The 24248-nt window shown below is 65.1% G+C and overlaps 1 protein-coding gene across 1 annotated transcript; it reads left to right on the top strand.

Moving 5' to 3' along the window:
* The first annotated feature begins 9277 nt into the window (after positions 1-9277).
* On the top strand, positions 9278-21451 carry LOC309684057 (protein phosphatase 1 regulatory subunit 16A-like). Its single transcript, XM_082500018.1, has 10 exons — positions 9278-9788; positions 10154-10224; positions 14399-14544; positions 14640-14743; positions 14842-14966; positions 15099-15224; positions 15322-15397; positions 20214-20343; positions 20443-20572; positions 20692-21451. Exons 1-10 carry the CDS (start codon positions 9530-9532, stop codon positions 20998-21000), a joined length of 1476 nt encoding a protein of 491 aa, XP_082356144.1. The 5' UTR covers positions 9278-9529; the 3' UTR covers positions 21001-21451.
* Positions 21452-24248: the final 2797 nt, after the last annotated feature.

Below are 24248 nucleotides of genomic sequence, written 5' to 3'. Positions count from 1 at the left end.
GGGGCGGGGGGGGGGGGGGCTGCAGGAGGGGGGGCGCTGGGGGAACTGGGGGCACTGGGAACACTGGGGGCAATTGGGGACACTGGGAGGGCACTGGGGGGACATTGGGAGCACCGGGGGCACTGGGGCAACTGGGAGCACTGGGAGCACTGGGGACACTGGGGGCACTGGGAACACTGGGAGGGCACTGGGAGCACTGGGAGGGCACTGGGGGCACTGGGAGCATTGGGGACATTGTGGGCAGTGGGGACACTGGGAGGACACTGGGAGTACTGGGAGGGCACTGGGGGCACTGGGAGCATTGGGGACATTGTGGGCACTGGGGACACTGGGAGGGCACTGGGGGCACTGGGAGCACTGGGGACATTGTTGGCAGTGGGGACACTGGGAGGGCACTGGGAGCACTGGGAGGGCACTGGGGACACTGGGAGTATTGGGGACATTGTGGGCACTGGGGACACTGGGAGGGCACTGGGGGCACTGGGAGGGCACTGGGGGCACTGGGAGCATTGGGGACATTGTGGGCAGTGGGGACACTGGGAGGACACTGGGAGCACTGGGAGGGCACTGGGGGCACTGGGAGGGCACTGGGAGCACTGGGAGGGCACTGGGCACTGGGAGCATTGGGGACATTGTTGGCAGTGGGGACACTGGGAGGGCACTGGGAGCACTGGGAGGGCACTGGGGGCACTGGGAGCATTGGGGACATTGTGGGCAGTGGGGACACTGGGAGGGCACTGGGAGCACTGGGAGGGCACTGGGGACACTGGGAGTATTGGGGACATTGTGGGCACTGGGGACACTGGGAGGGCACTGGGAGGGCACTGGGAGCACTGGGGACATTGTGGGCACTGGGGACACTGGGAGGACACTGGGAGTACTGGGAGGGCACTGGGGGCACTGGGAGCATTGGGGACATTGTGGGCACTGGGGACACTGGGAGGGCACTGGGAGCACTGGGGACATTGTGGGCAGTGGGGACACTGGGAGGACACTGGGAGTACTGGGAGGGCACTGGGGGCACTGGGAGCATTGGGGACATTGTGGGCACTGGGGACACTGGGAGGGCACTGGGAGGGCACTGGGGGTACTGGGGACATTGTGGGCACTGGGGACACTGGGAGGGCACTGGGAGCACTGGGAGGGCACTGGGGGCACTGGGAGCATTGGGGACATTGTTGGCAGTGGGGACACTGGGAGGACACTGGGAGTACTGGGAGGGCACTGGGGGCACTGGGAGCATTGGGGACATTGTGGGCACTGGGGACACTGGGAGGGCACTGGGAGCACTGGGGACATTGTGGGCAGTGGGGACACTGGGAGGACACTGGGAGTACTGGGAGGGCACTGGGGGCACTGGGAGCATTGGGGACATTGTGGGCACTGGGGACACTGGGAGGGCACTGGGAGGGCACTGGGGGTACTGGGGACATTGTGGGCACTGGGGACACTGGGAGGGCACTGGGAGCACTGGGAGGGCACTGGGGGCACTGGGAGCATTGGGGACATTGTGGGCACTGGGGACACTGGGAGGGCACTGGGAGGGCACTGGGAGCACTGGGGACATTGTGGGCACTGGGGACACTGGGGGGGCACTGGGAGGGCACTGGGAGGGCACTGGGAGCACTGGGGACATTGGGGGCACTGGGGACACTGGGAGGGCACTGGGAGCACTGGGAGGGCACTGGGGGCACTGGGAGCATTGGGGACATTGTGGGCACTGGGGACACTGGGAGGGCACTGGGAGGGCACTGGGAGCACTGGGGACATTGTGGGCACTGGGGACACTGGGAGGGCACTGGGAGGGCACTGGGAGCACTGGGGACATTGTGGGCACTGGGGACACTGGGAGGGCACTGGGAGCACTGGGAGGGCACTGGGGGCACTGGGAGCATTGGGGACATTGTGGGCACTGGGGACACTGGGAGCACTGGGAGGGCACTGGGAGCACTGGGGACATTGTGGGCAGTGGGGACACTGGGAGCACTGGGAGGGCACTGGGAGCACTGGGGACATTGTGGGCAGTGGGGACACTGGGAGGACACTGGGAGTACTGGGAGGGCACTGGGGGCACTGGGAGCATTGGGGACATTTGGGGCAGTGGGGACACTGGGAGGGCACTGGGAGCACTGGGAGGGCACTGGGGGCACTGGGAGCACTGGGGACATTGGGGGCACTGGGGACACTGGGAGGGCACTGGGAGGGCACTGGGAGCACTGGGGACATTGTTGGCAGTGGGGACACTGGGAGGGCACTGGGAGCACTGGGAGGGCACTGGGGGCACTGGGAGCATTGGGGACATTGGGGGCACTGGGGCAACTGGGGACACTGGGAGGGCACTGGGGGCACTGGGAGGGCACTGGGGGTACTGGGAGCACTGGGGACATTGTGGGCACTGGGGACACTGGGAGGACACTGGGAGTACTGGGAGGGCACTGGGGGCACTGGGAGCACTGGGGACATTGTGGGCAGTGGGGACACTGGGAGGACACTGGGAGTACTGGGAGGGCACTGGGGGCACTGGGAGCACTGGGGACATTGGGGGCACTGGGAGGGCACTGGGAGCACTGGGGACATTTGGGGCACTGGGGCAACTGGGGACACTGGGAACACAGGGGGTACTGGGGACACTGGGAGGGCACTGGGAGTACTGGGATGGCACTGGGGGTACTGGGAGCACTGGGGACATTGGGGGCACTGGGGCAACTGGGGACACTGGGAACACTGGGAGCACTGGGGGCACTTGGAGCATTGGGGACATTGTTGGCAGTGGGGACACTGTGAGGGCACTGGGAGCACTGGGAGGGCACTGGGGGCACTGGGAGGGCACTGGGGGCACTGGGAGCATTGGGGACATTGGGGGCACTGGGGCAACTGGGGACACTGGGAGGGCACTGGGGGCACTGGGAGGGCACTGGGGGTACTGGGAGCACTGGGGACATTGTGGGCACTGGGGACACTGGGGGGGCACTGGGAGCACTGGGAGGGCACTGGGGGTACTGGGAGCACTGGGGACATTGTGGGCACTGGGGACACTGGGAGGACACTGGGAGTACTGGGAGGGCACTGGGGGCACTGGGAGCATTGGGGACATTGTGGGCACTGGGGACACTGGGAGGGCACTGGGAGGGCACTGGGAGCACTGGGGACATTGTGGGCAGTGGGGACACTGGGAGGACACTGGGAGTACTGGGAGGGCACTGGGGGCACTGGGAGCATTGGGGACATTGTGGGCACTGGGGACACTGGGGGGGCACTGGGGACACTGGGAGCATTGGGGACATTGGGGGCAGTGGGGACACTGGGAGGGCACTGGGAGTACTGGGAGGGCACTGGGGGTACTGGGAGGGCACTGGGCACTGGGAGCATTGGGGACATTGTGGGCACTGGGGACACTGGGGGGGCACTGGGGGTACTGGGAGGGCACTGGGGGTACTGGGAGCACTGGGGACATTGTGGGCACTGGGGACACTGGGGGGGCACTGGGAGCACTGGGAGGGCACTGGGGGTACTGGGAGGGCACTGGGCACTGGGAGCATTGGGGACATTGTTGGCAGTGGGGACACTGGGAGGGCACTGGGGGTACTGGGAGGGCACTGGGGGTACTGGGAGCACTGGGGACATTGTGGGCACTGGGGACACTGGGGGGGCACTGGGAGCACTGGGAGGGCACTGGGGGTACTGGGGGTACTGGGAGCACTGGGGACATTGTGGGCACTGGGGACACTGGGAGGGCACTGGGAGCACTGGGAGGGCACTGGGGGCACTGGGAGCATTGGGGACATTTGGGGCACTGGGGACACTGGGAGGGCACTGGGGGGATATTGGGAGCGCTGGAGGCACTGGGGCAACGGGGGGCACTGGGAGCACTGGGGGCAACTGGGGACACTGGGGGGGCACTGTGGCAACGGGGGGTACTGGGGGCAACTGGGAAGCACTGGGAGGGCACTGGGGGCTCTGGGGACATTGGGTCACTGGGGGCACTGCGACACTGGAGCACTGGCAGACCTGAGGGCACTGGGAGCACTGGGGGCACTGGGGGCACTGGGGGTCATTGGGGCACTGGTATCACTGGGAGCACTGGGAGCAGAGGGGTACTGGGATGTGGGACTGGAAGCACTGGGGCGCGGGACTGGGAGGCACTGGGAGCACTGGGATGTGGGACTAGGAGCACTGGGAACACTGGGGTGTGGGACTGGGAGGCACTGGGAGCACTGTGTGCCAGGGTGCTGTGCCATGGGACTGGGCTGTACTGGGAGCACTGGAGTGTAGGGCGGTGGGACTGGGCAGCACTGGGAATACTGGGGTGAAGTGCAGTGGTGCAGTGCTGGGGAGTGGAGTGGACTGGGAGCACTGGGATGTGGGGCAGGTGCACTGGTCTGCACTGGGACCACTGGCCTGCCTCACTGCGCCATACTGGTATTCACTGGCCTGCCTCACTGGGTCATACTGGCCTGCACTGGGAGCACCGGGCTGCCTCTCTGGGCTGTACTGGTTCTCACTGGGAGCACTGGGAGCACTGGGCTGCCCCTCTGGGCCGTACTGGTCCGCACTGGGAGCACTGGGCTGCCTTTCGGGGCCGTACTGGTCCGCACTGGGAGCACTGGGCTGCCCCTCTGGACTGTACTGGTTCTCACTGGGAGCACTGGGAGCATTGGGCTGCCCCTCTGGGCCGTACTGGTCTGCACTGGGAGCACTGGGCTGCCTTTCGGGGCCGTACTGGTCTGCACTGGGACCACTGGCCTGCCTCACTGCGCCATACTGGTATTCACTGGCCTGCCTCACTGGGTCATACTGGCCTGCACTGGGAGCACTGGGCTGCCCCTCTGGGCCGTACTGGTCCGCACTGGGAGCACTGGGCTGCCCCTCTGGGCCGTACTGGTCCGCACTGGGAGCACTGGGCTGCCCCTCTGGGCTGTACTGGTTCTCACTGGGAGCACTGGGAGCACTGGGCTGCCCCTCTGGGCCGTACTGGTCCGCACTGGGAGCACTGGGCTGCCTTTCGGGGCCGTACTGGTCCGCACTGGGAGCACTGGGCTGCCTCTCTGGGCCATACTGGTCTGCACTGGGCTGCCCCTCTGGGCCGTACTGGTCCGCACTGGGAGCACTGGGCTGCCCCTCTGGGCCGTACTGGTCCGCACTGGGAGCACTGGGCTGCCCCTCTGGGCCGTACTGGTCTGCACTGGGAGCACTGGGCTGCCCCTCTGGGCCGTACTGGTCCGCACTGGGAGCACTGGGCTGCCCCTCTGCGTCGTACTGGTCCGCACTGGGAGCACTGGGCTGCCTCTCTGGGCCGTACTGGTCCGCACTGGGAGCACTGGGCTGCCCCTCTGGGCCGTACTGGTCCGCACTGGGAGCAATGGCTGCCCCTCTGGGACGTACTGGTCCGCACTGGGAGCACTGGGCTGCCTCTCTGGGCCGTACTGGTCCGCACTGGGAGCACTGGGCTGCCCCTCTGGGCCGTACTGGTCCGCACTGGGAGCACTGGGCTGCCCCTCTGGGCCGTACTGGTCCGCACTGGGAGCACTGGGCTGCCCCTCTGCGTCGTACTGGTCCGCACTGGGAGCACTGGGCTGCCTCTCTGGGCCGTACTGGTCCGCACTGGGAGCACTGGGCTGCCTCTCTGGGCCGTACTGGTCCGCACTGGGAGCACTGGGCTGCCCCTCTGGGCCGTACTGGTCCGCACTGGGAGCACTGGGCTGCCCCTCTAGGCCGTACTGGTCCGCACTGGGAGCACTGGGCTGCCTTTCGGGGCCGTACTGGTCCGCACTGGGAGCACTGGGCTGCCCCTCTGGGCCGTACTGGTCCGCACTGGGAGCACCGCGCTGCCGCTCTGGGCCGTACTGGTCCGCACTGGGGGCACTGGGCTGCCTCTCTGGGTCGTACTGGTCCGCACTGGGAGCACTGGGCTGCCTCTCTGGGCCGTACTGGTCCGCACTGGGAGCACCGGGCTGCCCCTCTAGGCTGTACTGGTCCGCACTGGGAGCACTGGGCTGCCCCTCTGGGCCGTACTGGTCCGCACTGGGAGCACCGCGCTGCCGCTCTGGGCCGTACTGGTCCGCACTGGGGGCACTGGGCTGCCTCTCTGGGCCGTACTGGTCCGCACTGGGAGCACTGGGCTGCCCCTCTGGGCCGTACTGGTCCGCACTGGGAGCAATGGCTGCCCCTCTGGGACGTACTGGTCCGCACTGGGAGCACTGGGCTGCCTCTCTGGGCCGTACTGGTCCGCACTGGGAGCACTGGGCTGCCCCTCTGGGCCGTACTGGTCCGCACTGGGAGCACTGGGCTGCCCCTCTGGGCCGTACTGGTCCGCACTGGGAGCACTGGGCTGCCCCTCTGCGTCGTACTGGTCCGCACTGGGAGCACTGGGCTGCCTCTCTGGGCCGTACTGGTCCGCACTGGGAGCACTGGGCTGCCCCTCTGGGCCGTACTGGTCCGCACTGGGAGCACTGGGCTGCCCCTCTAGGCTGTACTGGTCCGCACTGGGAGCACTGGGCTGCCCCTCTGGGCCGTACTGGTCCGCACTGGGAGCACCGCGCTGCCGCTCTGGGCCGTACTGGTCCGCACTGGGGGCACTGGGCTGCCTCTCTGGGCCGTACTGGTCCGCACTGGGCGGACTGGGCTGCCTCTCTGGGCCGTACTGGTCCGCACTGGGGGCACTGGGCTGCCTCTCTGGGCCGTACTGGTCCGCACTGGGCGGACTGGGCTGCCTCTCTGGGCGGGTTAAAGCCCTTCGCCACGCCCCCTTTTCCCGCCGCCATCTTGGGAGTGCCCTCTTCGCCCCTCCCCTCACGGCGTCGCGGCCACGCCCCACCTTGCGCTTACGCTCTTGGCCCCGCCTACTTCCGGCCTGACCGGAAGCGTGGCCGGTTGCCATGGCGAGCGGCGGCGGCGGCTCCGCCCCGAGCAGCGACTCCGAGAGGGCAGGGCCGCGGCCCCGGGACCGGCAGGTACGGGGGGAACGGGGCGGGCAGGGGACAGCCCCGGCACTGGGGGACACGGGGGTCCCCTCGGGGGGGTGTAGGGGACAGTCCCGGTAATGGGGACACGGGGGTCCCCTCGGGGGGGGGGGGGGAGAGGCCCCGGGGACAGCCATGGCCTGGGGGACGCGGGGGTCCTGGGGGGCGAAGCAGGGGACAGCCGTGGCCTTGGGGACATGCGGGGCCGCTTGAGGGGACACTCTGGGGACAGCCTTCCCCCTTGGCGACACGGGGGCCACCCCCTCCTTGGGGCCACCGGGGCCACCCCGGGGCCACCCCCCCCTTGGGGACACCGGGACCACCCCCCCTTGGGGACAGTGGGGCCACCCCGGCGCCACCCCCCCCTTTGGGGCCACGGAGGCCACCCCGGGGCCACCCCCCCCTTGGGGCCACCCCGGAGCCACCCCCCCTTGGGGCCACTGGGGCCACCCTGTGTCCAGGTGTCCAGCCCCCCCTTTGGGGCCACCGGGGCCACCCCGGGGCCACCCCCCCCTTGGGGAGACGGGGTCACCCTGTGGCCAGCCCCCCCCTTGGGGACACGGGGGCCACCCCGGGGCCACCCCCCCTTGGGGACACGGGGGCCACCCTGGGGCCACCCCCCCTTGGGGACACGGGGTCACCCTGTGGCCAGCCCCCCCTTGGGGCCACCGGGGCCACCCCGGGGCCGGCCCCCCCTTTGGGGCCACCGTGTCCACCCCGTGGCCACCTCTTCCTTGGGGACACGGGGGCCACCCCGGGGCCACCCCCCCCTTGGGGACTCGGGGGCCACCCCGGGGCCACCCCCCCCTTGGGGACACGGGGGCCACCCTGGCGCCAGTCCCCCCACTTTGGGGACACGGGGGCCACCCCGGGGCCACCCCCCCTTGGGGACACGGGGTCACCCTGTGGCCAGCCCCCCCTTGGGGCCACCGGGGCTACCTCGGGGCCACCCCCCCCCATTGGGGCCACCGGGGCCACCCCGTGGCCACCTCTTCCTTGGGGACACGGGGGCCACCTTGGGGCCACCCCCCCCTTGGGGCCACCGGGGCCACCCCGGGGCCACCCCCCCCTTGGGGCCACGGGGTCACCGACCCCTCTAACGAGCTCCAAGCCGCTCTCCGGTTCTCCCGACCTCCGGAATTTAGGAGATGATTTCGGGGCATTCCGGGATCAAATCCACCTCCGGTTTTCCTCCTCCTCCTCCTCCTCCTCCTCTTCTCCCGCCGTCCCGTCGCTCCCCCTTTTTCCCATCGCGCTCCCACTCCGCCGAGGATTTTACCGCCGGCGTTCCGGAGGGATTTACGCCGGGATTAAAGCGCCGGAATGTTTGGTGGTTCTTTACTTTTTTTTTTTTTTTGGTGGTTTTTGGGTTGTTTTTTGGTTTTTTTTCCCCCCCCCCCTCTCCTCACCGGTGAAATTCCCGGCGATTCTCCGGGAGGAACCCGGTTTGGTGTACCGCGGGGCGCCGGTTCTGCCGGAATTCTGCCTTTTCCTGCCTCTCCCTCCCTCCCCGCCGGGCGATGCCGACGTGGGGGCGAGGCGTTCGGCTGTGCCGCTCCCGGTTTTACCGGACCGATCCGGTAGAACTTCGGCGGGGTTGCTCAAGCCGTGACGTGCCGGGATTTCTCCGGCCGGTGGAGGATGGGCTTGTATTCCCGGTGAGGTGGCTGACGGCTCAAAGTTCCCGGCGTTCCGACGGCTCGGCCGTGCCGGTGCTCACCGGGGGCGCGGCAGCTTCGGCGAAGGCGGCTCCTCGGCCGGAGCTCCGGCAAAACTCGTTTCCATTTGGATTGTAGGTTAATCCCGGATTAGGAAATCGGCAAAACCGACGGCGGGTTGGGCACGGCGTGGCACTTTACCGGCAAAGCCGGACCGTGCCGAGCCTCTCCCTATCCGTCGATGTTTTCCTTCCCGCTTTTCCCCCTGTAGGATTGCGGTCGCGGCGCGAAGCTCATCCCACCGCGACCAGGAGAAGCCGAAGCCCCGGCACGGTGTTATCCGGTAACGCTGTCCGTTCGGCAATTTTCCGAGCCGGGATATCGGCTCCTCGGTGAGAGCGGAGCGCCCGGCGGCTGCTGAATGACCGGCAAACGCTTCCAGAAGTTGGGAAGGCAAAAGCTCGTCGGCGGGATAATTAGGTGGCAAACGAGAGTTTGGGATCGGACTGACGGGATTTCTCCGGCCTGGACACCTGCCTCGTTCCTCCGTGCCTTCGGATCCGGCGTCGCCAGCTGGCTCCATCCCAAACCGCCGGTGAACGGGGGGTGCCGGGACGGAATTATCCCCCCCCCCGAAGCTTAAGGAGGTCGGAGGAGCCCGTTCCCGCCGCCGGTGATTTTGGGCGCTAAAAAAGCGGACAGGGAAGCAGCCGGGGTGGGGAGATGGTTCCGAAATTCCCATCCCTGTCTCCGGAGCCGACGGCAGAGCTCCGGCAAAGCACCGGCGTACGGGGCTAAGCCGAACCCCGCCCTGCTCCGCGAGGCGGCGGGTGATGCCGGTTGAAGAGCCGACGAGCTCCGTATCCCGTTTCCCGTGGGATCCGTTCCTTTCTCCGATAAAATTCCCTCGTCATGGCCGAGCACCCGGAACTGTTGGCGGAGATGCCGGAGGTGGCGCGGTTGAGCACGCCGGAACGGTTGAAACACGCTCAAAAACGCCGGATCCAGCAGCTGAAAAAATGGGCACAGGCGGAGAAGGAGACGCAGGGAATGAAGGTCGGAGCCGAGAGGAAGAGGAGGAGGAGGAAGAGCGACGGCCAAGGGAAGAGGGTGACGTTCCCCGCCAACGTCCGGCTACTGGAAGCGGCCGCCCGGCACGATGCCGAGGAAGGTGGGTGCCGGCGGTGGGAATTTGGGAGAATTCCTTCAACCTTCCAAGGAAAAAAAAAAAAAAAAACAAAAAAACCCCAAAAAACACCCCCCCCCCCCCAAAAAACGGGCGGTAAATTTCTATTTCCGCCTTTAAATATCCCGGAAAACGAGCCGGCAGCTCGTAACCCCGATCCATAAATCTGGAATCCGGCATGCCGCTCAACGCCGGGAGGTATCCGAAGGGTTCCCGTCGACGTGGCGGCGTTTAAAACGCGACGAATCCGAAATCCCGGATCAAAGTACCGGCCTGAGCTTTAACTCCGGCGGGATGTTCCGAGGTGCCGGGCAGCCGGTGAGATTCCCGGTTTCCCTCTTTCTCCGCAGTCCGACAATTCCTGGCGAGCGGAATCAGCCCCGATCTCTGCAACGAGGACGGACTCACGGCGCTGCACCAGGTACGGCACCTCCGGCTTCTCTCCCTCCTCTCCTTTCCGTCCGGATAATCGGCTCCGGTGGGAGATGCCGCCCCCCCCCCCCCCCCCCCCCCCCCCATGGTCCCATGGGGCGCTGAGGTGGTCCTGTGGGGCGCTGAGGTGGTCCTGTGGGGTGGTGAGGTGGTCCCGTGGGGTGATGAGGTGGTCCATGGGGCGCTGAGGTGGTCCTGTGGGGTGGTGAGGTGGTCCCGTGGGGTGCTGAGGTGGTCCCGTGGGGTGCTGAGGTGGTCCTGTGGGGTGATGAGGTGGTCCTGTGGGGTGATGAGGTGGTCCCGTGGGGTGATGAGGTGGTCCCATGGGGTGCTGAGGTTGCCCCATGAGGCAGTGAGGTGGTCCATGGGGCGCTGAGGTTGTCCGTGGGGCGCTGAGGTGGTCCCGTGGGGTGGTGAGGTGGTCCCGTGGGGTGGTGAGGTGGTCCCGTGGGGCGCTGAGGTGGTCCATGGGGCGCTGAGGTGGTCCCGTGGGGCGCTGAGGTGGTCCCGTGGGGTGGTGAGGTGGTCCTATGGGGCACTGAGGTGGTCCCGTGGGGTGGTGAGGTGGTCCCGTGGGGTGATGAGGTTGTCCCATGGGGTGCTGAGGTAGTCCATGGGGCGCTGAGGTTGCCCCATGGGGCGGTGAGGTGGTCCATGAGGAGCTGAGGTGGTCCTGTGGGGCGCTGAGGTGGTCCCGTGGGGCGCTGAGGTTGTCCCATGGGGTGCTGAGGTTGCCCCATGAGGCAGTGAGGTGGTCCATGGGGCGCTGAGGTGGTCCCGTAGGGCGCTGAGGTGGTCCCGTAGGGTGCTGAGGTTGTCCCATGGGGCGCTGAGGTAGTCCATGGGGCGCTGAGGTTGCCCCATGGGGCGGTGAGGTGGTCCATGGGGCGCTGAGGTGGTCCGTGGGGCGCTGAGGTTGTCCATGAGGAGCTGAGGTGGTCCCGTGGGGTGCTGAGGTGGTCCCGTGGGGCGATGAGGTGGTCCATGGGGCGCTGAGGTGGTCCCGTGGGGCGGTGAGGTGGTCCATGAGGAGCTGAGGTGGTCCATGAGGAGCTGAGGTGGTCCCGTGGGGCGCTGAGGTTGTCCTGTGACGTGCTGAGGTTGTCCCATGGGGCGGTGAGGTGGTCCCATGGGGCGGTGAGGTGGTCCTGTGGGGTGCTGAGGTTGCCCCATGGGGTGCTGAGGTTGTCCATAGGGCGGTGAGGTGGTCCTGTGGGGCGCTGAGGTGGTCCATGGGGCGGTGAGGTGGTCCATGGGGCGCTGAGGTGGTCCCATGGGGCGCTGAGGTGGTCCCGTGGGGCGGTGAGGTGGTCCCATGGGGTGATGAGGTGGTCCCGTGGGGTGCTGAGGTTGTCCATGGGGCGCTGAGGTTGCCCCTGAGGCGCTGAGGTTGCCCCTGAGGCGCTGAGGTTGTCCTATGGGGTGCTGAGGTGGTCCTGTGGGGTGATGAGGTGGTCCTGTGGGGCGCTGAGGTGGTCCTGTGGGGCGCTGAGGTGGTCCCGTGGGGCGCTGAGGTGGTCCCGTGGGGCGCTGAGGTGGTCCCGTGGGGCGCTGAGGTGGTCCCGTGGGGTGATGAGGTGGTCCTGTGGGGCGCTGAGGTGGTCCCGTGGGGTGATGAGGTGGTCCTGTGGGGTGCTGAGGTGGTCCCGTGGGGTGATGAGGTTGTCCATAGGGCGGTGAGGTGGTCCTGTGGGGCGCTGAGGTGGTCCATGGGGCGGTGAGGTGGTCCCGTGGGGCGGTGAGGTGGTCCCGTGGGGCGCTGAGGTGGTCCCGTGGGGCGCTGAGGTTGTCCATTCGGTGCTGAGGTTGCCCCATGAGGCAGTGAGGTGGTCCATGGGGCGCTGAGGTGGTCCCATGGGGCGCTGAGGTGGTCCCATGGGGCGCTGAGGTTGTCCATGGGTCGGTGAGGTTGCCCCACGGAGCGGTGAGGTTGCCCCCTGAGGAGCTGAGGTTGCCCCGTGGGGCGCTGAGGTTGCCCATGGGCTTCTGAGGTTGCCCAGCTGGGTGCTGCGTTTGCCTATGGGCTTCTGAGGTTGCCCCGTGGGCTTCTGAGGTTGCCCCGTGGGGTTCTGAGGTTGCCCCGTGGGGTTCTGAGGTTGCCCTGTGGGCTTCTGAGGTTGCCCAGCTGGGTGCTGCGGTTGCCCGTGGGGTTCTGAAGTTGCCCCGTGGGCTTCTGAGGTTGCCCAGCTGGGTGCTAAGGTTGCCCGTGGGGTTCTGAGGTTGCCTTTGGGGTTCTGAGGTTGCCCCTCCAAGCACTGAGGTTGCCCATGGGGTTCTGAGGTTGCCCCGTGGGCTTCTGAGGTTGCCCAGCTGCGCGCTGTGGCTGCCCGTGGGGTTCTGAGGTTGCCCCTCAAAGCACTGAGGTTGCCCCGTGGGGTTCTGAAGTTGCCCAGCTGGGTGCTAAGGTTGCCCATGGGGTTCTGTGGTTGCCCCTCCAAGCACTGAGGTTGCCCATGGGGTTCTGAAGTTGCCCTGTTGAGTTCTGAGGTTGCCCAGCTGGGTGCTAATGTTGCCCATGGGGTTCTGAAGTTGCCCCTCCAAGCACTGAGGTTGCCCATGGGGTTCTGAAGTTGCCCCGTGGGCTTCTGAGTTTGCCCAGCTGGGTGCTAAGGTTGCCCATGGGCTTCTGAGGTTGCCCCGTGGGCTTCTGAGGTTGCCCAGCTGGGTGCTAAGGTTGCCCATGGGGTTCTGAAGTTGCCGCTCCAAGCACTGAGGTTGCCCATGGGGTTCTGAGGTTGCCCAGCTGGGTGCTAAGGTTGCCCATGGGGTTCTGAGGTTGCCCGTGGGGTTCTGAGGTTGCCCCTCCAAGCACTGAGGTTGCCCAGCTGGGTGCTGAGGTTGCCCGTGGGGTTCTGAAGTTGCCCCGTGGGCTTCTGTGGTTGCCCAGCTGGGTGCTAAGGTTGCCCATGGGGTTCTGAAGTTGCCGCTCCAAGCACTGAGGTTGCCCATGGGGTTCTGAAGTTGCCCTGTTGAGTTCTGAGGTTGCCCAGCTGGGTGCTAAGGTTGCCTGTGGGGTTCTGAAGTTGCCCCGTGGGCTTCTGAGGTTGCCCAGCTGGGTGCTAAGGTTGCCCGTGGGCTTCTGAGGTTGCCCCTCCAAGCACTGAGGTTGCCCATGGGGTTCTGAAGTTGCCCTGTTGAGTTCTGAGGTTGCCCAGCTGGGTGCTAAGGTTGCCCATGGGGTTCTGAGGTTGCCCCTCCAAGCACTGAGGTTGCCCGTGGGGTTCTGAGGTTGTCCAGCTGGGTGCTGAGGTTGCCCGTGGGCTTCTGAGGTTGCCCATGGGGTTCTGAGGTTGCCCAGCTGGGTGCTGTGGTTGCCCATGGGGTGCTGTGGTTGCCCCATGGGGTTCTGAGGTTGCCCCATAGGGTTCTGAGGTTGCCCAGCTGGGTGCCAAGGTTGCCCATGGGGTTCTGAAGTTGCCCTGTGGGCTTCTGAGGTTGCCCGTGGGGTTCTGTGGTTGCCCCTCCAAGCACTGAGGTTGCCCCGTGGGCTTCTGAGGTTGCCCAGCTGTGTGCTGAGGTTGCCCCATGGGGTTCTGACGTTGCCCCGTGGGCTTCTGAGGTTGCCCATGGGGTTCTGAGGTTGCCCAGCTGGGTGCTGCGGTTGCCCGTGGGGTTCTGTGGTTGCCCCTCCAAGCACTGAGGTTGCCCAGCTGGGTGCTAAGGTTGCCCGTGGGCTTCTGAGGTTGCCCAGCTGCGTGCTGTGGTTGCCCGTGGGGTTCTGAGGTTGCCCTTCCAAGCAGTGAGGTTGCCCAGCTGGGTGCTAAGGTTGCCCGTGGGCTTCTGAGGTTGCCCATGTGCTTCTGAGGTTGCCCCGTGGGGTTCTGAGGTTGCCCATGTGCTTCTGAGGTTGCCCCGTGGGCTTCTGAGGTTGCCCAGCTGGGTGCTGAGGTTGCCCCGTGGGCTTCTGAGGTTGCCCAGCTGGGTGCTGTGGTTGCCCCGTGGGCTTCTGAGGTTGCCCATGGACTTCTGAGGTTGCCCAGCTGGGTGCTGCGGTTGGTCATTTTTTGGTTGGTCATTTTTTGGTTGTTTTTTTTTTTCTGTTTTTTTTTGTTTGTTTTTTTTGTGTGTTTTTTTTTGTTTTTTTTTGGGTTTTTTTTTGTTTTTTTTTTTTGTTTTTTTTGGGGTCCCCCTCCCCCCTCCCCCCCCCCCCCTTCTCTTCCCAGTGCTGCATCGACGGTTCCCCTGACCTGGTGACCCTCTTACTGGACTCCGGCGCTTCCGTCAACGCCCGCGACTCCGAACTCTGGACACCCCTTCACGCCGCCGCCGCCTGCGGTCACCTCCCTCTGGTCCACCTCCTCATCCAACGGTACCGCCGCACAACCGGAAAACCCAAGGGGGGGGTTGCGGTAGCCAACACCCTCCCGCGGTGGTCCTTGACCACCTTCTCCCTCCCCAACCCAGCGGCGCCGACCTCCTCGCCCTCAATTCCGACGGGAATATGCCCTACGACCTGTGCGAGGAAGAGGTGACCCTCGACTGTCTCGAGAGCGCTATGGCGGAACGGGGTAAGTTACACCGTCACCGCCGCTCAACCGGAAAGGACGGAAAAGGGGATGGGATAACCGGGAAGGCTACAACCCCTTCATCCCCCTTTTTTTTGGAGGTATCACCCAGGAGAAGATCGAAGAAGCTCGTACCGCTCCGGAACGTTCCATGCTCGGAGAAATCCGACGGCTTATCCGAACGGGAAGCGACCTGGACGCTCGGCGGGTTGACGGCGCCACGTTGGTAAAACCGGTTGTCGCGGTGACGCCTTCACCGGTGACGTCCTCCTACTTCCCATGGTTGTTGTCAAACCTTCTTCCCGCTTTTTTTTTTTTCCCGCTCCGGCTTTTTTTTTTCCCGCCCCTTTTCCCGTAGCTTCACGTGGCGGCGGCCAACGGATACGTGGAAGCGGCCGAATTGTTGTTGGAACACCGGGCTACCGTAAACGCCGGGGATGAGGAAGGGTGGCAACCGCTCCACGCCGCCGCCTGTTGGGGACAGGTGGGTCAGGAAACGGGAAGGAGGATGGGCAAATCCCATGGGATTTTCACTAGCCCTTCCCCTCCCCCCCCCCCCCTTCTTCTTGCTCCTTCTCCAGGTGGCCCTGGTGGAGCTGTTGGTGGCCCACGGGGCCGACCTCGACGGGAAATCGCTGCTGGAGGAGACCCCTCTGGGTGAGGGGGGGGTTTGGGGGGGGGTTTGTTTTTTAAGGGGTTGTGCAGCGCCGGGAGAGGTCACCCGAGATTTTGGGGGGGTGAGGTTGCCCCATGGGGGGGTGAGGTGGTCCATGGGGTGGTGAGGTGGTCCATGGGGTGGTGAGGTGGTCCGTGGGGTGGTGAGGTGGTCCCAAGGGGGGGTGAGGTGGTCCATGGGGTGGTGAGGTTGCCCCGTGGGGGGGTGAGGCGGTCCCGTGGGGTGGTGAGGTGGTCCCGTGGGGTGCTGAGGTGGTCCCGTGGGGTGCTGAGGTTGCCCCATGAGGCAGTGAGGTGGTCCATGGGGTGGTGAGGTTGCCCCATGGGGGGGTGAGGTTGCCCCATGGGGGGGTGAGGTGGTCCATGGGGTGGTGAGGTGGTCCATGGGGTGCTGAGGTGGTCCATGGGGCGGTGAGGTGGTCCATGGGGTGCTGAGGTGGTCCATGGGGCAGTGAGGTTGCCCGTGCGGCGGTGAGGTTGCCCCATGGGGGGGTGAGGTTGCCTCATGGGGTGCTGAGGTTGCCCCATGAGGAGCTGAGGTTGCCCCATGAGGAGCTGAGGTTGCCCCATGAGGCGGTGAGGTTGCCCCGTGGGGCGGTGAGGTTGCCCCGTGGGGCGGTGAGGTTGCCCCCTGAGGCGGTGAGGTTGCCCATGGGGCGCTGAGGTGGTCCCGTGGGGTGGTGAGGTTGCCCCATGGGGGGGTGAGGTTGCCTCATGGGGTGCTGAGGTTGCCCCATGAGGAGCTGAGGTTGCCCCATGGGGCGGTGAGGTTGCCCCGTGGGGCGGTGAGGTTGCCCCCTGAGGCGGTGAGGTTGCCCATGGGGCGCTGAGGTGGTCCCGTGGGGTGGTGAGGTTGCCCCATGAGGCGGTGAGGTTGCCCATGGGGGGGTGAGGTTGCCCCAAGGGGCGGTGAGGTTGCCCCATGAGGCAGGGAGGTTGTCCATGGGGCGGTGAGGTTGCCCATGGGGTGCTGAGGTTGTCCCGTGAGGTGCTGAGGTTGCCCCATGAGGCGGTGAGGTTGCCCATGGGGCGGTGAGGTTGCCCGTGGGGCGGTGAGGTTGCCCCATGAGGAGCTGAGGTTGCCCCATGAGGAGCTGAGGTTGCCCATGGGGGGGTGAGGTTACCCCATGAGGCAGGGAGGTTGCCCATGGGGCGCTGAGGTTGCCCCATGAGGCGGTGAGGTTGCCCATGAGGTGCTGAGGTTGTCCATGGGGCGGTGAGGTTGCCCCATGAGGCGGTGAGGTTGCCCATGGGGTGCTGAGGTGGTCCATGGGGCACTGAGGTTGTCCCGTGAGGTGCTGAGGTTGCCCCATGGGGCGGTGAGGTGGTCCCGTGGGGTGCTGAGGTTGCCCCACGGGGCGGTGAGGTTGCCCCATGGGGTGGTGAGGTTGTCCATGGGGTGGTGAGGTTGCCCATGAGGTGGTGAGGTTGCCCATGAGGAGCTGAGGTTGCCCCATGAGGCAGTGAGTTTGCCCCGTGGGGCGGTGAGGTTGTCCTATGGGGTGGTGAGGTTGCCCATGAGGTGGTGAGGTTGCCCATGAGGAGCTGAGGTTGCCCCATGAGGCAGTGAGTTTGCCCCATGGGGTGGTGAGGTTGTCCATGGGGTGGTGAGGTTGCCCATGAGGTGGTGAGGTTGCCCATGAGGTGGTGAGGTTGCCCATGAGGAGCTGAGGTTGCCCCATGAGGCAGTGAGTTTGCCCCGTGGGGCGGTGAGGTTGTCCTATGGGGTGGTGAGGTGGTCCCGTGGGGTGCTGAGGTTGCCCCACGGGGCGGTGAGGTTGCCCCCTGAGGTGGTGAGGTTGCCCGTGGGGTGCTGAGGTTGCCCCTCCAAGCACTGAGGTTGCCCAAGGGGTGTTGAGGTTGCACATGGGGTGTTGAGGTTGCCCAGTTGGGTTCAGAGGTTGCCCATGGAGTGTTGAGGTTGCCCTTGAAGTTCTGAGGTTGCCATGGAGTGTTGAGGTTACCCAGTTGGGTTCTGAGGTTGCCCATGGGCTTCTGCGGTTGCCCAGTTGGGTTCTGAGGTTGCCCATGAGGTTCTGAGGTTGCCCAGCTGGGTTCTGAGGATGCCCATGGGCTTCTGAAGTTGCCCAGTTGGGTTCTGAGGTTGCCCATGGGCTTCTGAAGTTGCCCATGGGGTTCTGAGGTTGCCCAGTTGGGTTCTGAAGTTGCCCATGAGGTTCTGAGGTTGCCGTGTTGGCTTCTGAGGTTGCCCAGCTGGGTTCTGAGGTTGCCCAGCTGGGTTCTGAGGTTGCCCATGGAGTGTTGAGGTTGCCCAGTTGGCTTCTGAGGTTGCCCAGTTGAGTTCTGAAGTTGCCCATGAGGTTCTGAGGTTGTCCATGGAGTGTTGAGGTTGCCCATGGGGTTCTGAGGTTGCCCAGCTGGGTTCTGAGGTTGTTCTGTGGGCTTCTGAGGTTGCCCACGGAGCGTTGAGGTTGCCCAGTTGGGTTCTGAGGTTGCCCAGTTGGGTTCTGAGGTTGCCCATGAGGTTCTGAGGGTGCCCAGTTGGGTTCTGAAGTTGCCCATGAGGTTCTGAGGTTGCCCATGGAGTGTTGAGGTTGCTCAACTGGGTTCTGAGGTTGCCCAGTTGGGTTCTGAGGTTGCCCAGCTGGGTTCTGAGGATGCCCATGGGTTTCTGAAGTTGCCCAGTTGGGTTCTGAGGTTGCCCAGTTGGGTTCTGAAGTTGCCCAGTTGGGTTCTGAGGTTGCCCATGGGGTTCTGAAGTTGCCCAGTTGGGTTCTGAGGATTCCCAGTTGGGTTCTGAGGATTCCCAGTTGGGTTCTGAGGTTGCCCAGTTGGGTTCTGAGGTTGCCCAGTTGGGTTCTGAGGTTGCCCAGTTGGGTTCTGAGGTTGCCCAGCTGGGTTCTGAGGTTGTTCTGTGGGCTTCTGAGGTTGCCCACGGAGCATTGAGGTTGCCCAGTTGGGTTCTGAAGTTGTCCATGAGGTTCTGAAGTTGCCCACGGAGTGTTGAGGTTGCTCAACTGGGTTCTGAGGTTGCCCAGCTGGGTTCTGAGGATGCCCAGTTGGGTTCTGAGGTTGCCCGTGAGGTTCTAAGGTTGTCCATGGAGTGTTGTGGTTGCCCATGGGCTTCTGAGGTTGCCCAGCTGGGTTCTGAGGTTGCCCATGGAGTGTTGAGGTTGCCCAGTTGGCTTCTGAGGTTGCCCAGTTGGGTTCTGCAGTTGCCCATGAGGTTCTGAGGTTGCCCATGGAGTGTTGAGGTTGCCCAGTTGGCTTCTGAGCTTGCCCAGTTGGCTTCTGAGGTTGCCCATGAGGTTCTGAAGTTGCCCAGTTGGGTTCTGAGGTTGCCCATGAGGTTCTGAGGTTGCCCATGAGGTTCTGAGGTTGCCCATGGGCTTCTGAGGTTGCCCAGTTGGGTTCTGAGGTTGCCCAGTTGGCTTCTGAGGTTGCCCAGTTGGCTTCTGAGGTTGCCCATGAGGTTCTGAGGTTGCCCAGTTGGGTTCTGAAGTTGTCCATGAGGTTTTGAGGGTGCCCAGTTGGGTTCTGAGGTTGCCCAGTTGGGTTCTGAGGTTGCCCAGTTGGCTTCTGAGGTTGCCCATGAGGTTCTGAAGTTGCCCATGAGGTTCTGAGGTTGCCCAGTTGGGTTCTGAGGTTGCCCATAGAGTGTTGACGTTGCCCAGTTGAGTTCTGAGGTTGCCCAGTTGGGTTCTGAGGTTGCCCAGTTGGCTTCTGAGGTTGCCCATGAGGTTCTGAGGTTGCCCAGTTGGGTTCTGAGCTTGCCCAGTTGGGTTCTGAGCTTGCCCAGTTGGGTTCTGAGGTTGCCCAGTTGGCTTCTGAGGTTGCCCATGAGGTTCTGAAGTTGCCCAGTTGGGTTCTGAGGTTGCCCATGGGTTGTTGAGGTTGCCCAGTTGGCTTCTGAGGTTGCCCATGAGGTTCTGAAGTTGCCCATGAGGTTCTGAGGTTGCCCAGTTGGGTTCTGAGGTTGCCCATAGAGTGTTGACGTTGCCCAGTTGAGTTCTGAGGTTGCCCAGTTGGGTTCTGAGGTTGCCCAGTTGGCTTCTGAGGTTGCCCATGAGGTTCTGAGGTTGCCCAGTTGGGTTCTGAAGTTGTCCATGAGGTTCTGAGCTTGCCCAGTTGGGTTCTGAGCTTGCCCAGTTGGGTTCTGAGCTTGCCCAGTTGGGTTCTGAGCTTGCCCAGTTGGGTTCTGAGGTTGCCCAGTTGGGTTCTGAGGTTGCCCATGAGGTTCTGAAGTTGCCCAGTTGGGTTCTGAGGTTGCCCATGAGGTTCTGAGGTTGCCCAGTTGGGTTCTGAGGTTGCCCAGTTGGGTTCTGAGGTTACCCATGAGGTTCTGAAGTTGCCCAGTTGGGTTCTGAAGTTGCCCATGAGGTTCTGAGGTTGCCCATGAGGTTCTGAGGTTGCCCATGGGCTTCTGAGGTTGCCCAGTTGGGTTCTGAGGTTGCCCAGTTGGCTTCTGAGGTTGCCCAGTTGGCTTCTGAGGTTGCCCATGAGGTTCTGAGGTTGCCCAGTTGGGTTCTGAAGTTGTCCATGAGGTTTTGAGGGTGCCCAGTTGGGTTCTGAGGTTGCCCAGTTGGGTTCTGAGGTTGCCCAGTTGGCTTCTGAGGTTGCCCATGAGGTTCTGAAGTTGCCCAGTTGGGTTCTGAGGTTGCCCATGAGCTTCTGAAGTTGCCCAGTTGGCTTCTGACGTTGCCGGTGACCCCATGGCCTTCCGCCCCCTCCCCCCGACTTTACCCCGTGATGGCCTCTCCCCTTTCCCCCCCCCCTCCCCCCACCCCCCATTTCCCCCCCCTCCCCCCCTCCCCCCTCCCCCCCTCTGCGCCCGCAGACGTCTGCGGCGACGAAGAAGTCAAAGCCAAACTCCGACACCTCAACCAGCGCCGCTTCGCCCTCCTCAAAACGCCCGAAAAGCCCAAATCCCCCCTCCAACGCCGCAGCTCCAGCGCCGCCGGCCGCGGGTGAGCCCCTCCCCCACCCCCCTTCTTCCAAAAACCTCCACCGCCGGTGCCGAAATCCGCCTTTTTTTCCCCCAAAATAACCCCCCTCCCACCGGGCAGGAGGGTGATGCGCCGGACGAGCGTTTCGGAACGTCTCGACCTCTACCGGAAGGAACAACGGCGCGAAGCCATCGTCTGGCAACGGGCTCAGCACCGCCAAAACGACGCCGGATTTGTCCGCCCCTCCGCCGTGAGTCGCCGCCGCCGTTCCCCCCCTCCCCCCATCGCCGCCGTTTGATTTTTAGGGGGGGGGTTTGGCCTTTTTTTTGGGGAGGTTTTCCCATTTTTTTTTCTCTTCTTCCCCGCCAGGATGGCACCGGATCGGCGCCGGATGATCCGCCGGTTTTTCCCACCGCCGGAAGATCGGAAAATCTCGAAACCGCTTCTTGGCCGCGGGTGAAAAAAACCCGGAGGGTTTTGACCCATTTCCAACGGGACGACGATGACACCGCCGATGACACCGCCCCCCAATTCCCATCGCCCCCCACCGAAAATCCCTCAATCGGGAAAAATCCGGCGCCGCCGTCGACCGCCGATTCCGCCGATCCCCCTCCGCTCCTCAAACCGACGGCGGCGGAAACGCCGACGGAAAAACGGCGTTGCTGTAAGGTGATGTGAACCCCCCACCCCGGGGGGGGTCTCCGCCAATGCCATTATTATTTTGGGGAGAGCGGATATTTTTTTTTGGGGGGAATATTTTTAATTTTTTTTTTGGGGAGAGAGAGAGAGAAACACTCCGTTTCCGGCGGAATTTGTACCGGAATGAAGATGGAAATGGGGGAATTGGGTTTGGCATCGCCCATCGCCCCTCTTCTTCTCTCGTTTGGTCGCGGCGGTGTCTCTCTCTCCGAAACGCGGTAAAAATAATCCCTCTTCGTCCCCTCCGGCCTCTCGCTGCTGCGCCCCACGGCGCTGCGCCCCACGGCGGCGGCGGTGTGGGGTGGGGTGGGGTGGGGGGGGGGTGTGGGGCGGCCGCCGGCGCCGGGTGATATTTCGGCAGCTGCTCGGAAAGGTCAGAGCGTCGCGGTGACAATTTTTACCCCTCCCCCCATCTCTTCCCTCTGCCCCATAGCTCCTTTTCGCCCCACGGATGCCGTGGGGCAGGGGGGGTGGGGGGGTGGGGGGGTTCAGCCCCACGGCGCTATGGGGCTGGGGGAAAGGGGGTGGGGGGTGGTAGGGGGGGGTTGGGAAAAGGGAGGGGGGGGGTGGGGGGGGTGGCGGCGGCCCCACGGCAAACGCCGCCCCACTCTGTGTGGGGCTGATAAGGGCTCTGCACCGCCCCACAGCCGCGGTAGTGGGGTGGGGGTGGTGACCCACTGAATTTGGGGGGAGGGGGGGGGAGGAGAGCGGGGACACAGGGGAGCCCCCCCCGGGGGATGTGTGGGGCTGGGACCCACGGCAATGCCCCCGGGAACATGTGGGGCTGGGACCCATGGCAATCTCTGGGGGAATGTGTGGGGCTGGGACCCATGGTAACCCCCCTGGGGGAATGTGTGGGGCTGGGACTACAGCAGCCCTTGAGGTAATGTGTGGGGCTGGGACCCACAGCAGTCCCTGGGGGAATGTGTGGGGCTGGGACCCCCAACAATGCTTCAGGGAACATGTGGGGCTGGGACCTACGTCAACCCCTGGGGGAACATGTGGGGCTGAGACCCACGGCAACGCTGCAGGAAACATGTGGGGCTGGGACCCACAGCAACCCCTGGGGGAACATGTGGGGCTGGGACCCATGGCAACCCTCCTGGGGGAATGTGTGGGGCTGAGACCCCCAACAATGCTTCGGGGAACATGTGGGGCTGGGACCCACGGCAATGCTCCCGGGAACATGTGGGGCTGAGACCACAGCACAGCAGCCCCTGAAGGAATGTGTGGGGCTGAGACCCACGGCAGCGCTCCAGGAAACATGTGGGGCTGGGACCCCCAACAATGCTCCAGGGAACATGTGGGGCTGGGACCCATGGCAACCTCTGCGGGAATGTGTGGGGCTGGGACCCACGGCAATGCTTCGGGGAACATGTGGGGCTGGGACCCACGGCAGTGCCCCCGGGAACATGTGGGGCTGGGACCACAGCACAGCAGCCCCTGAAGGAATGTGTGGGGCTGAGACCCACGGCAATGCTTCAGGGAACATGTGGGGCTGGGACCTACGTCAACCCCTGGAGGAACATGTGGGGCTGAGACCCACGGCAACGCTGCAGGAAACATGTGGGGCTGGGACCCCCAACAATGCTCCAGGGAACATGTGGGGCTGGGACCCACGGCAACCCCCAGGGAACATGTGGGGCTGAGACCCACGGCAACCCCTGGGGGAATGTATGGGGCTGGGACCCACGGCAATGCCCCCGGGAACATGTGGGGCTGGGACCACAGCACAGCAGCCCCTGAAGGAATGTGTGGGGCTGAGACCCACGGCAACGCTCCAGGAAACATGTGGGGCTGAGACCCCCAACAATGCTTCGGGGAACATGTGGGGCTCGGACCCACGGCAATGCCCCCGGGAACATGTGGGGCTGAGACCCCCAACAATGCTTCAGGGAACATGTGGGGCTGGGACCTACGTCAACCCCTGGAGGAACATGTGGGGCTGAGACCCACGGCAACGCTGCAGGAAACATGTGGGGCTGGGACCCACGGCAACCCCTGGGGGAACATGTGGGGCTGGGACCCACGGCAGTGCCCCCGGGAACATGTGGGGCTGAGACCCACGGCAACGCTGCAGGAAACATGTGGGGCTGCGACCCACGGCAATGCCCCCAGGAACATGTGGGGCTGGGACCACAGCACAGCAGCCCCTGAAGGAACGTGTGGGGCTGAGACCCACAGCAATGCTCCAGGGAACATGTGGGGCTGGGGACCCACGGCAACCCCCAGGGAACATGTGGGGCTGAGACCCACAGCACCCCCCGGGGGAATGTGTGGGGCTGAGACCCACAGCGACACCCCCCCCCCCCACCCCCAGGGAATGTGTGGGGCACCCCACACCGAGGGGGTGTCTATGGGGCACTCTCAGTGGGGCTCTCTATGGGGCACCCCATAGCGAGGCCTTCCCCGCCCGGGGTGGCAGCCGCAGCCAATCGGCGTCGTGTGGGCGGGGCCAACGCCAACTGTCCCGCGCGCTGATTGGCTCCGGGGCAAAGGGGGGGGCGTGGCCGGCGCGGGGGTGACGGTTGCGGCCGGTAGGGGGCGCTGCGGGGCAGTGGGTCCATGAAACAGCGCGGGTCAGTGGGGCGGGGGGGTATGGGGGGGGTATGGGGGGCTATGGGGCAGGGGGGGCTATGGGGGTATGGGGGGGTATGGGGCGGGGGGGGCTATGGGGGGCTATGGGGGCTATGGGGCGGGGGAGCTATGGGGCGGGGGGGCTATGGGGGCTATGGGGGGGCTATGGGGGGTGTGGGGGGGTATGGGGCGGGAGGGGCTATGGGGGGCTATGGGGGGTGTGGGGGGGTATGGGGGGGGGGGCTATGGGGGGCTACGGGGGCTATGGGCGGCTATGGGGGCTATGGGGCGGGGGAGCTATGGGGCGGAGGAGGCTATGGGGGGTATGGGGGGGCTATGGGGGGCTATGGGGGTGTGGGGGGTATGGGGCAGGGGGGGCTATGGGGGGCTACGGGGGCTATGGGGGCTATGGGGCGGAGGGGGCTATGGGGGCTATGGGGCGGGGGGAGCTATGGGGGGGCTATGGGGGTGGGGGGGGTATGAAGCGGGGGGGACTATGGAGGGGCTATGGGGCAGGGGAGGCTATGGGGGGCTATGGGGGGTGTGGGGGGGTATGGGACGGGGGGGCTATGGGGGGGAGCTATGGGGGCTATGGGGCAGGGGGGGCTATGGGTGTCTATGGGGGCTATGGGGCGGGGGGCTATGGGGGG

Source organism: Vanellus vanellus (genome assembly GCF_965231255.1).
Source record: "Vanellus vanellus genome assembly, contig: HAP1_SCAFFOLD_1886, whole genome shotgun sequence".
NCBI lineage: Eukaryota > Metazoa > Chordata > Aves > Charadriiformes > Charadriidae > Vanellus > Vanellus vanellus.
Note: the sequence above shows the minus strand (reverse complement) of the source record. Positions and strands in the feature narration are given on the sequence as shown.

What these genes read in the sequence shown, in the direction of transcription:
- LOC309684057 (XM_082500018.1), top strand. Translation starts at nt 9,530, where the DNA reads ATGGCCGAGCACCCGGAACTGTTGGCGGAGATGCCGGAGGTGGCGCGG. An exon ending in GGGTTGACGGCGCCACGTTG is followed by an intron (nt 14,967 to 15,098) that starts GTAAAACCGGTT and finishes CTTTTCCCGTAG; the next exon opens with CTTCACGTGGCGGCGGCCAA. An exon ending in TCCAGCGCCGCCGGCCGCGG is followed by an intron (nt 20,344 to 20,442) that starts GTGAGCCCCTCC and finishes CCCACCGGGCAG; the next exon opens with GAGGGTGATGCGCCGGACGA.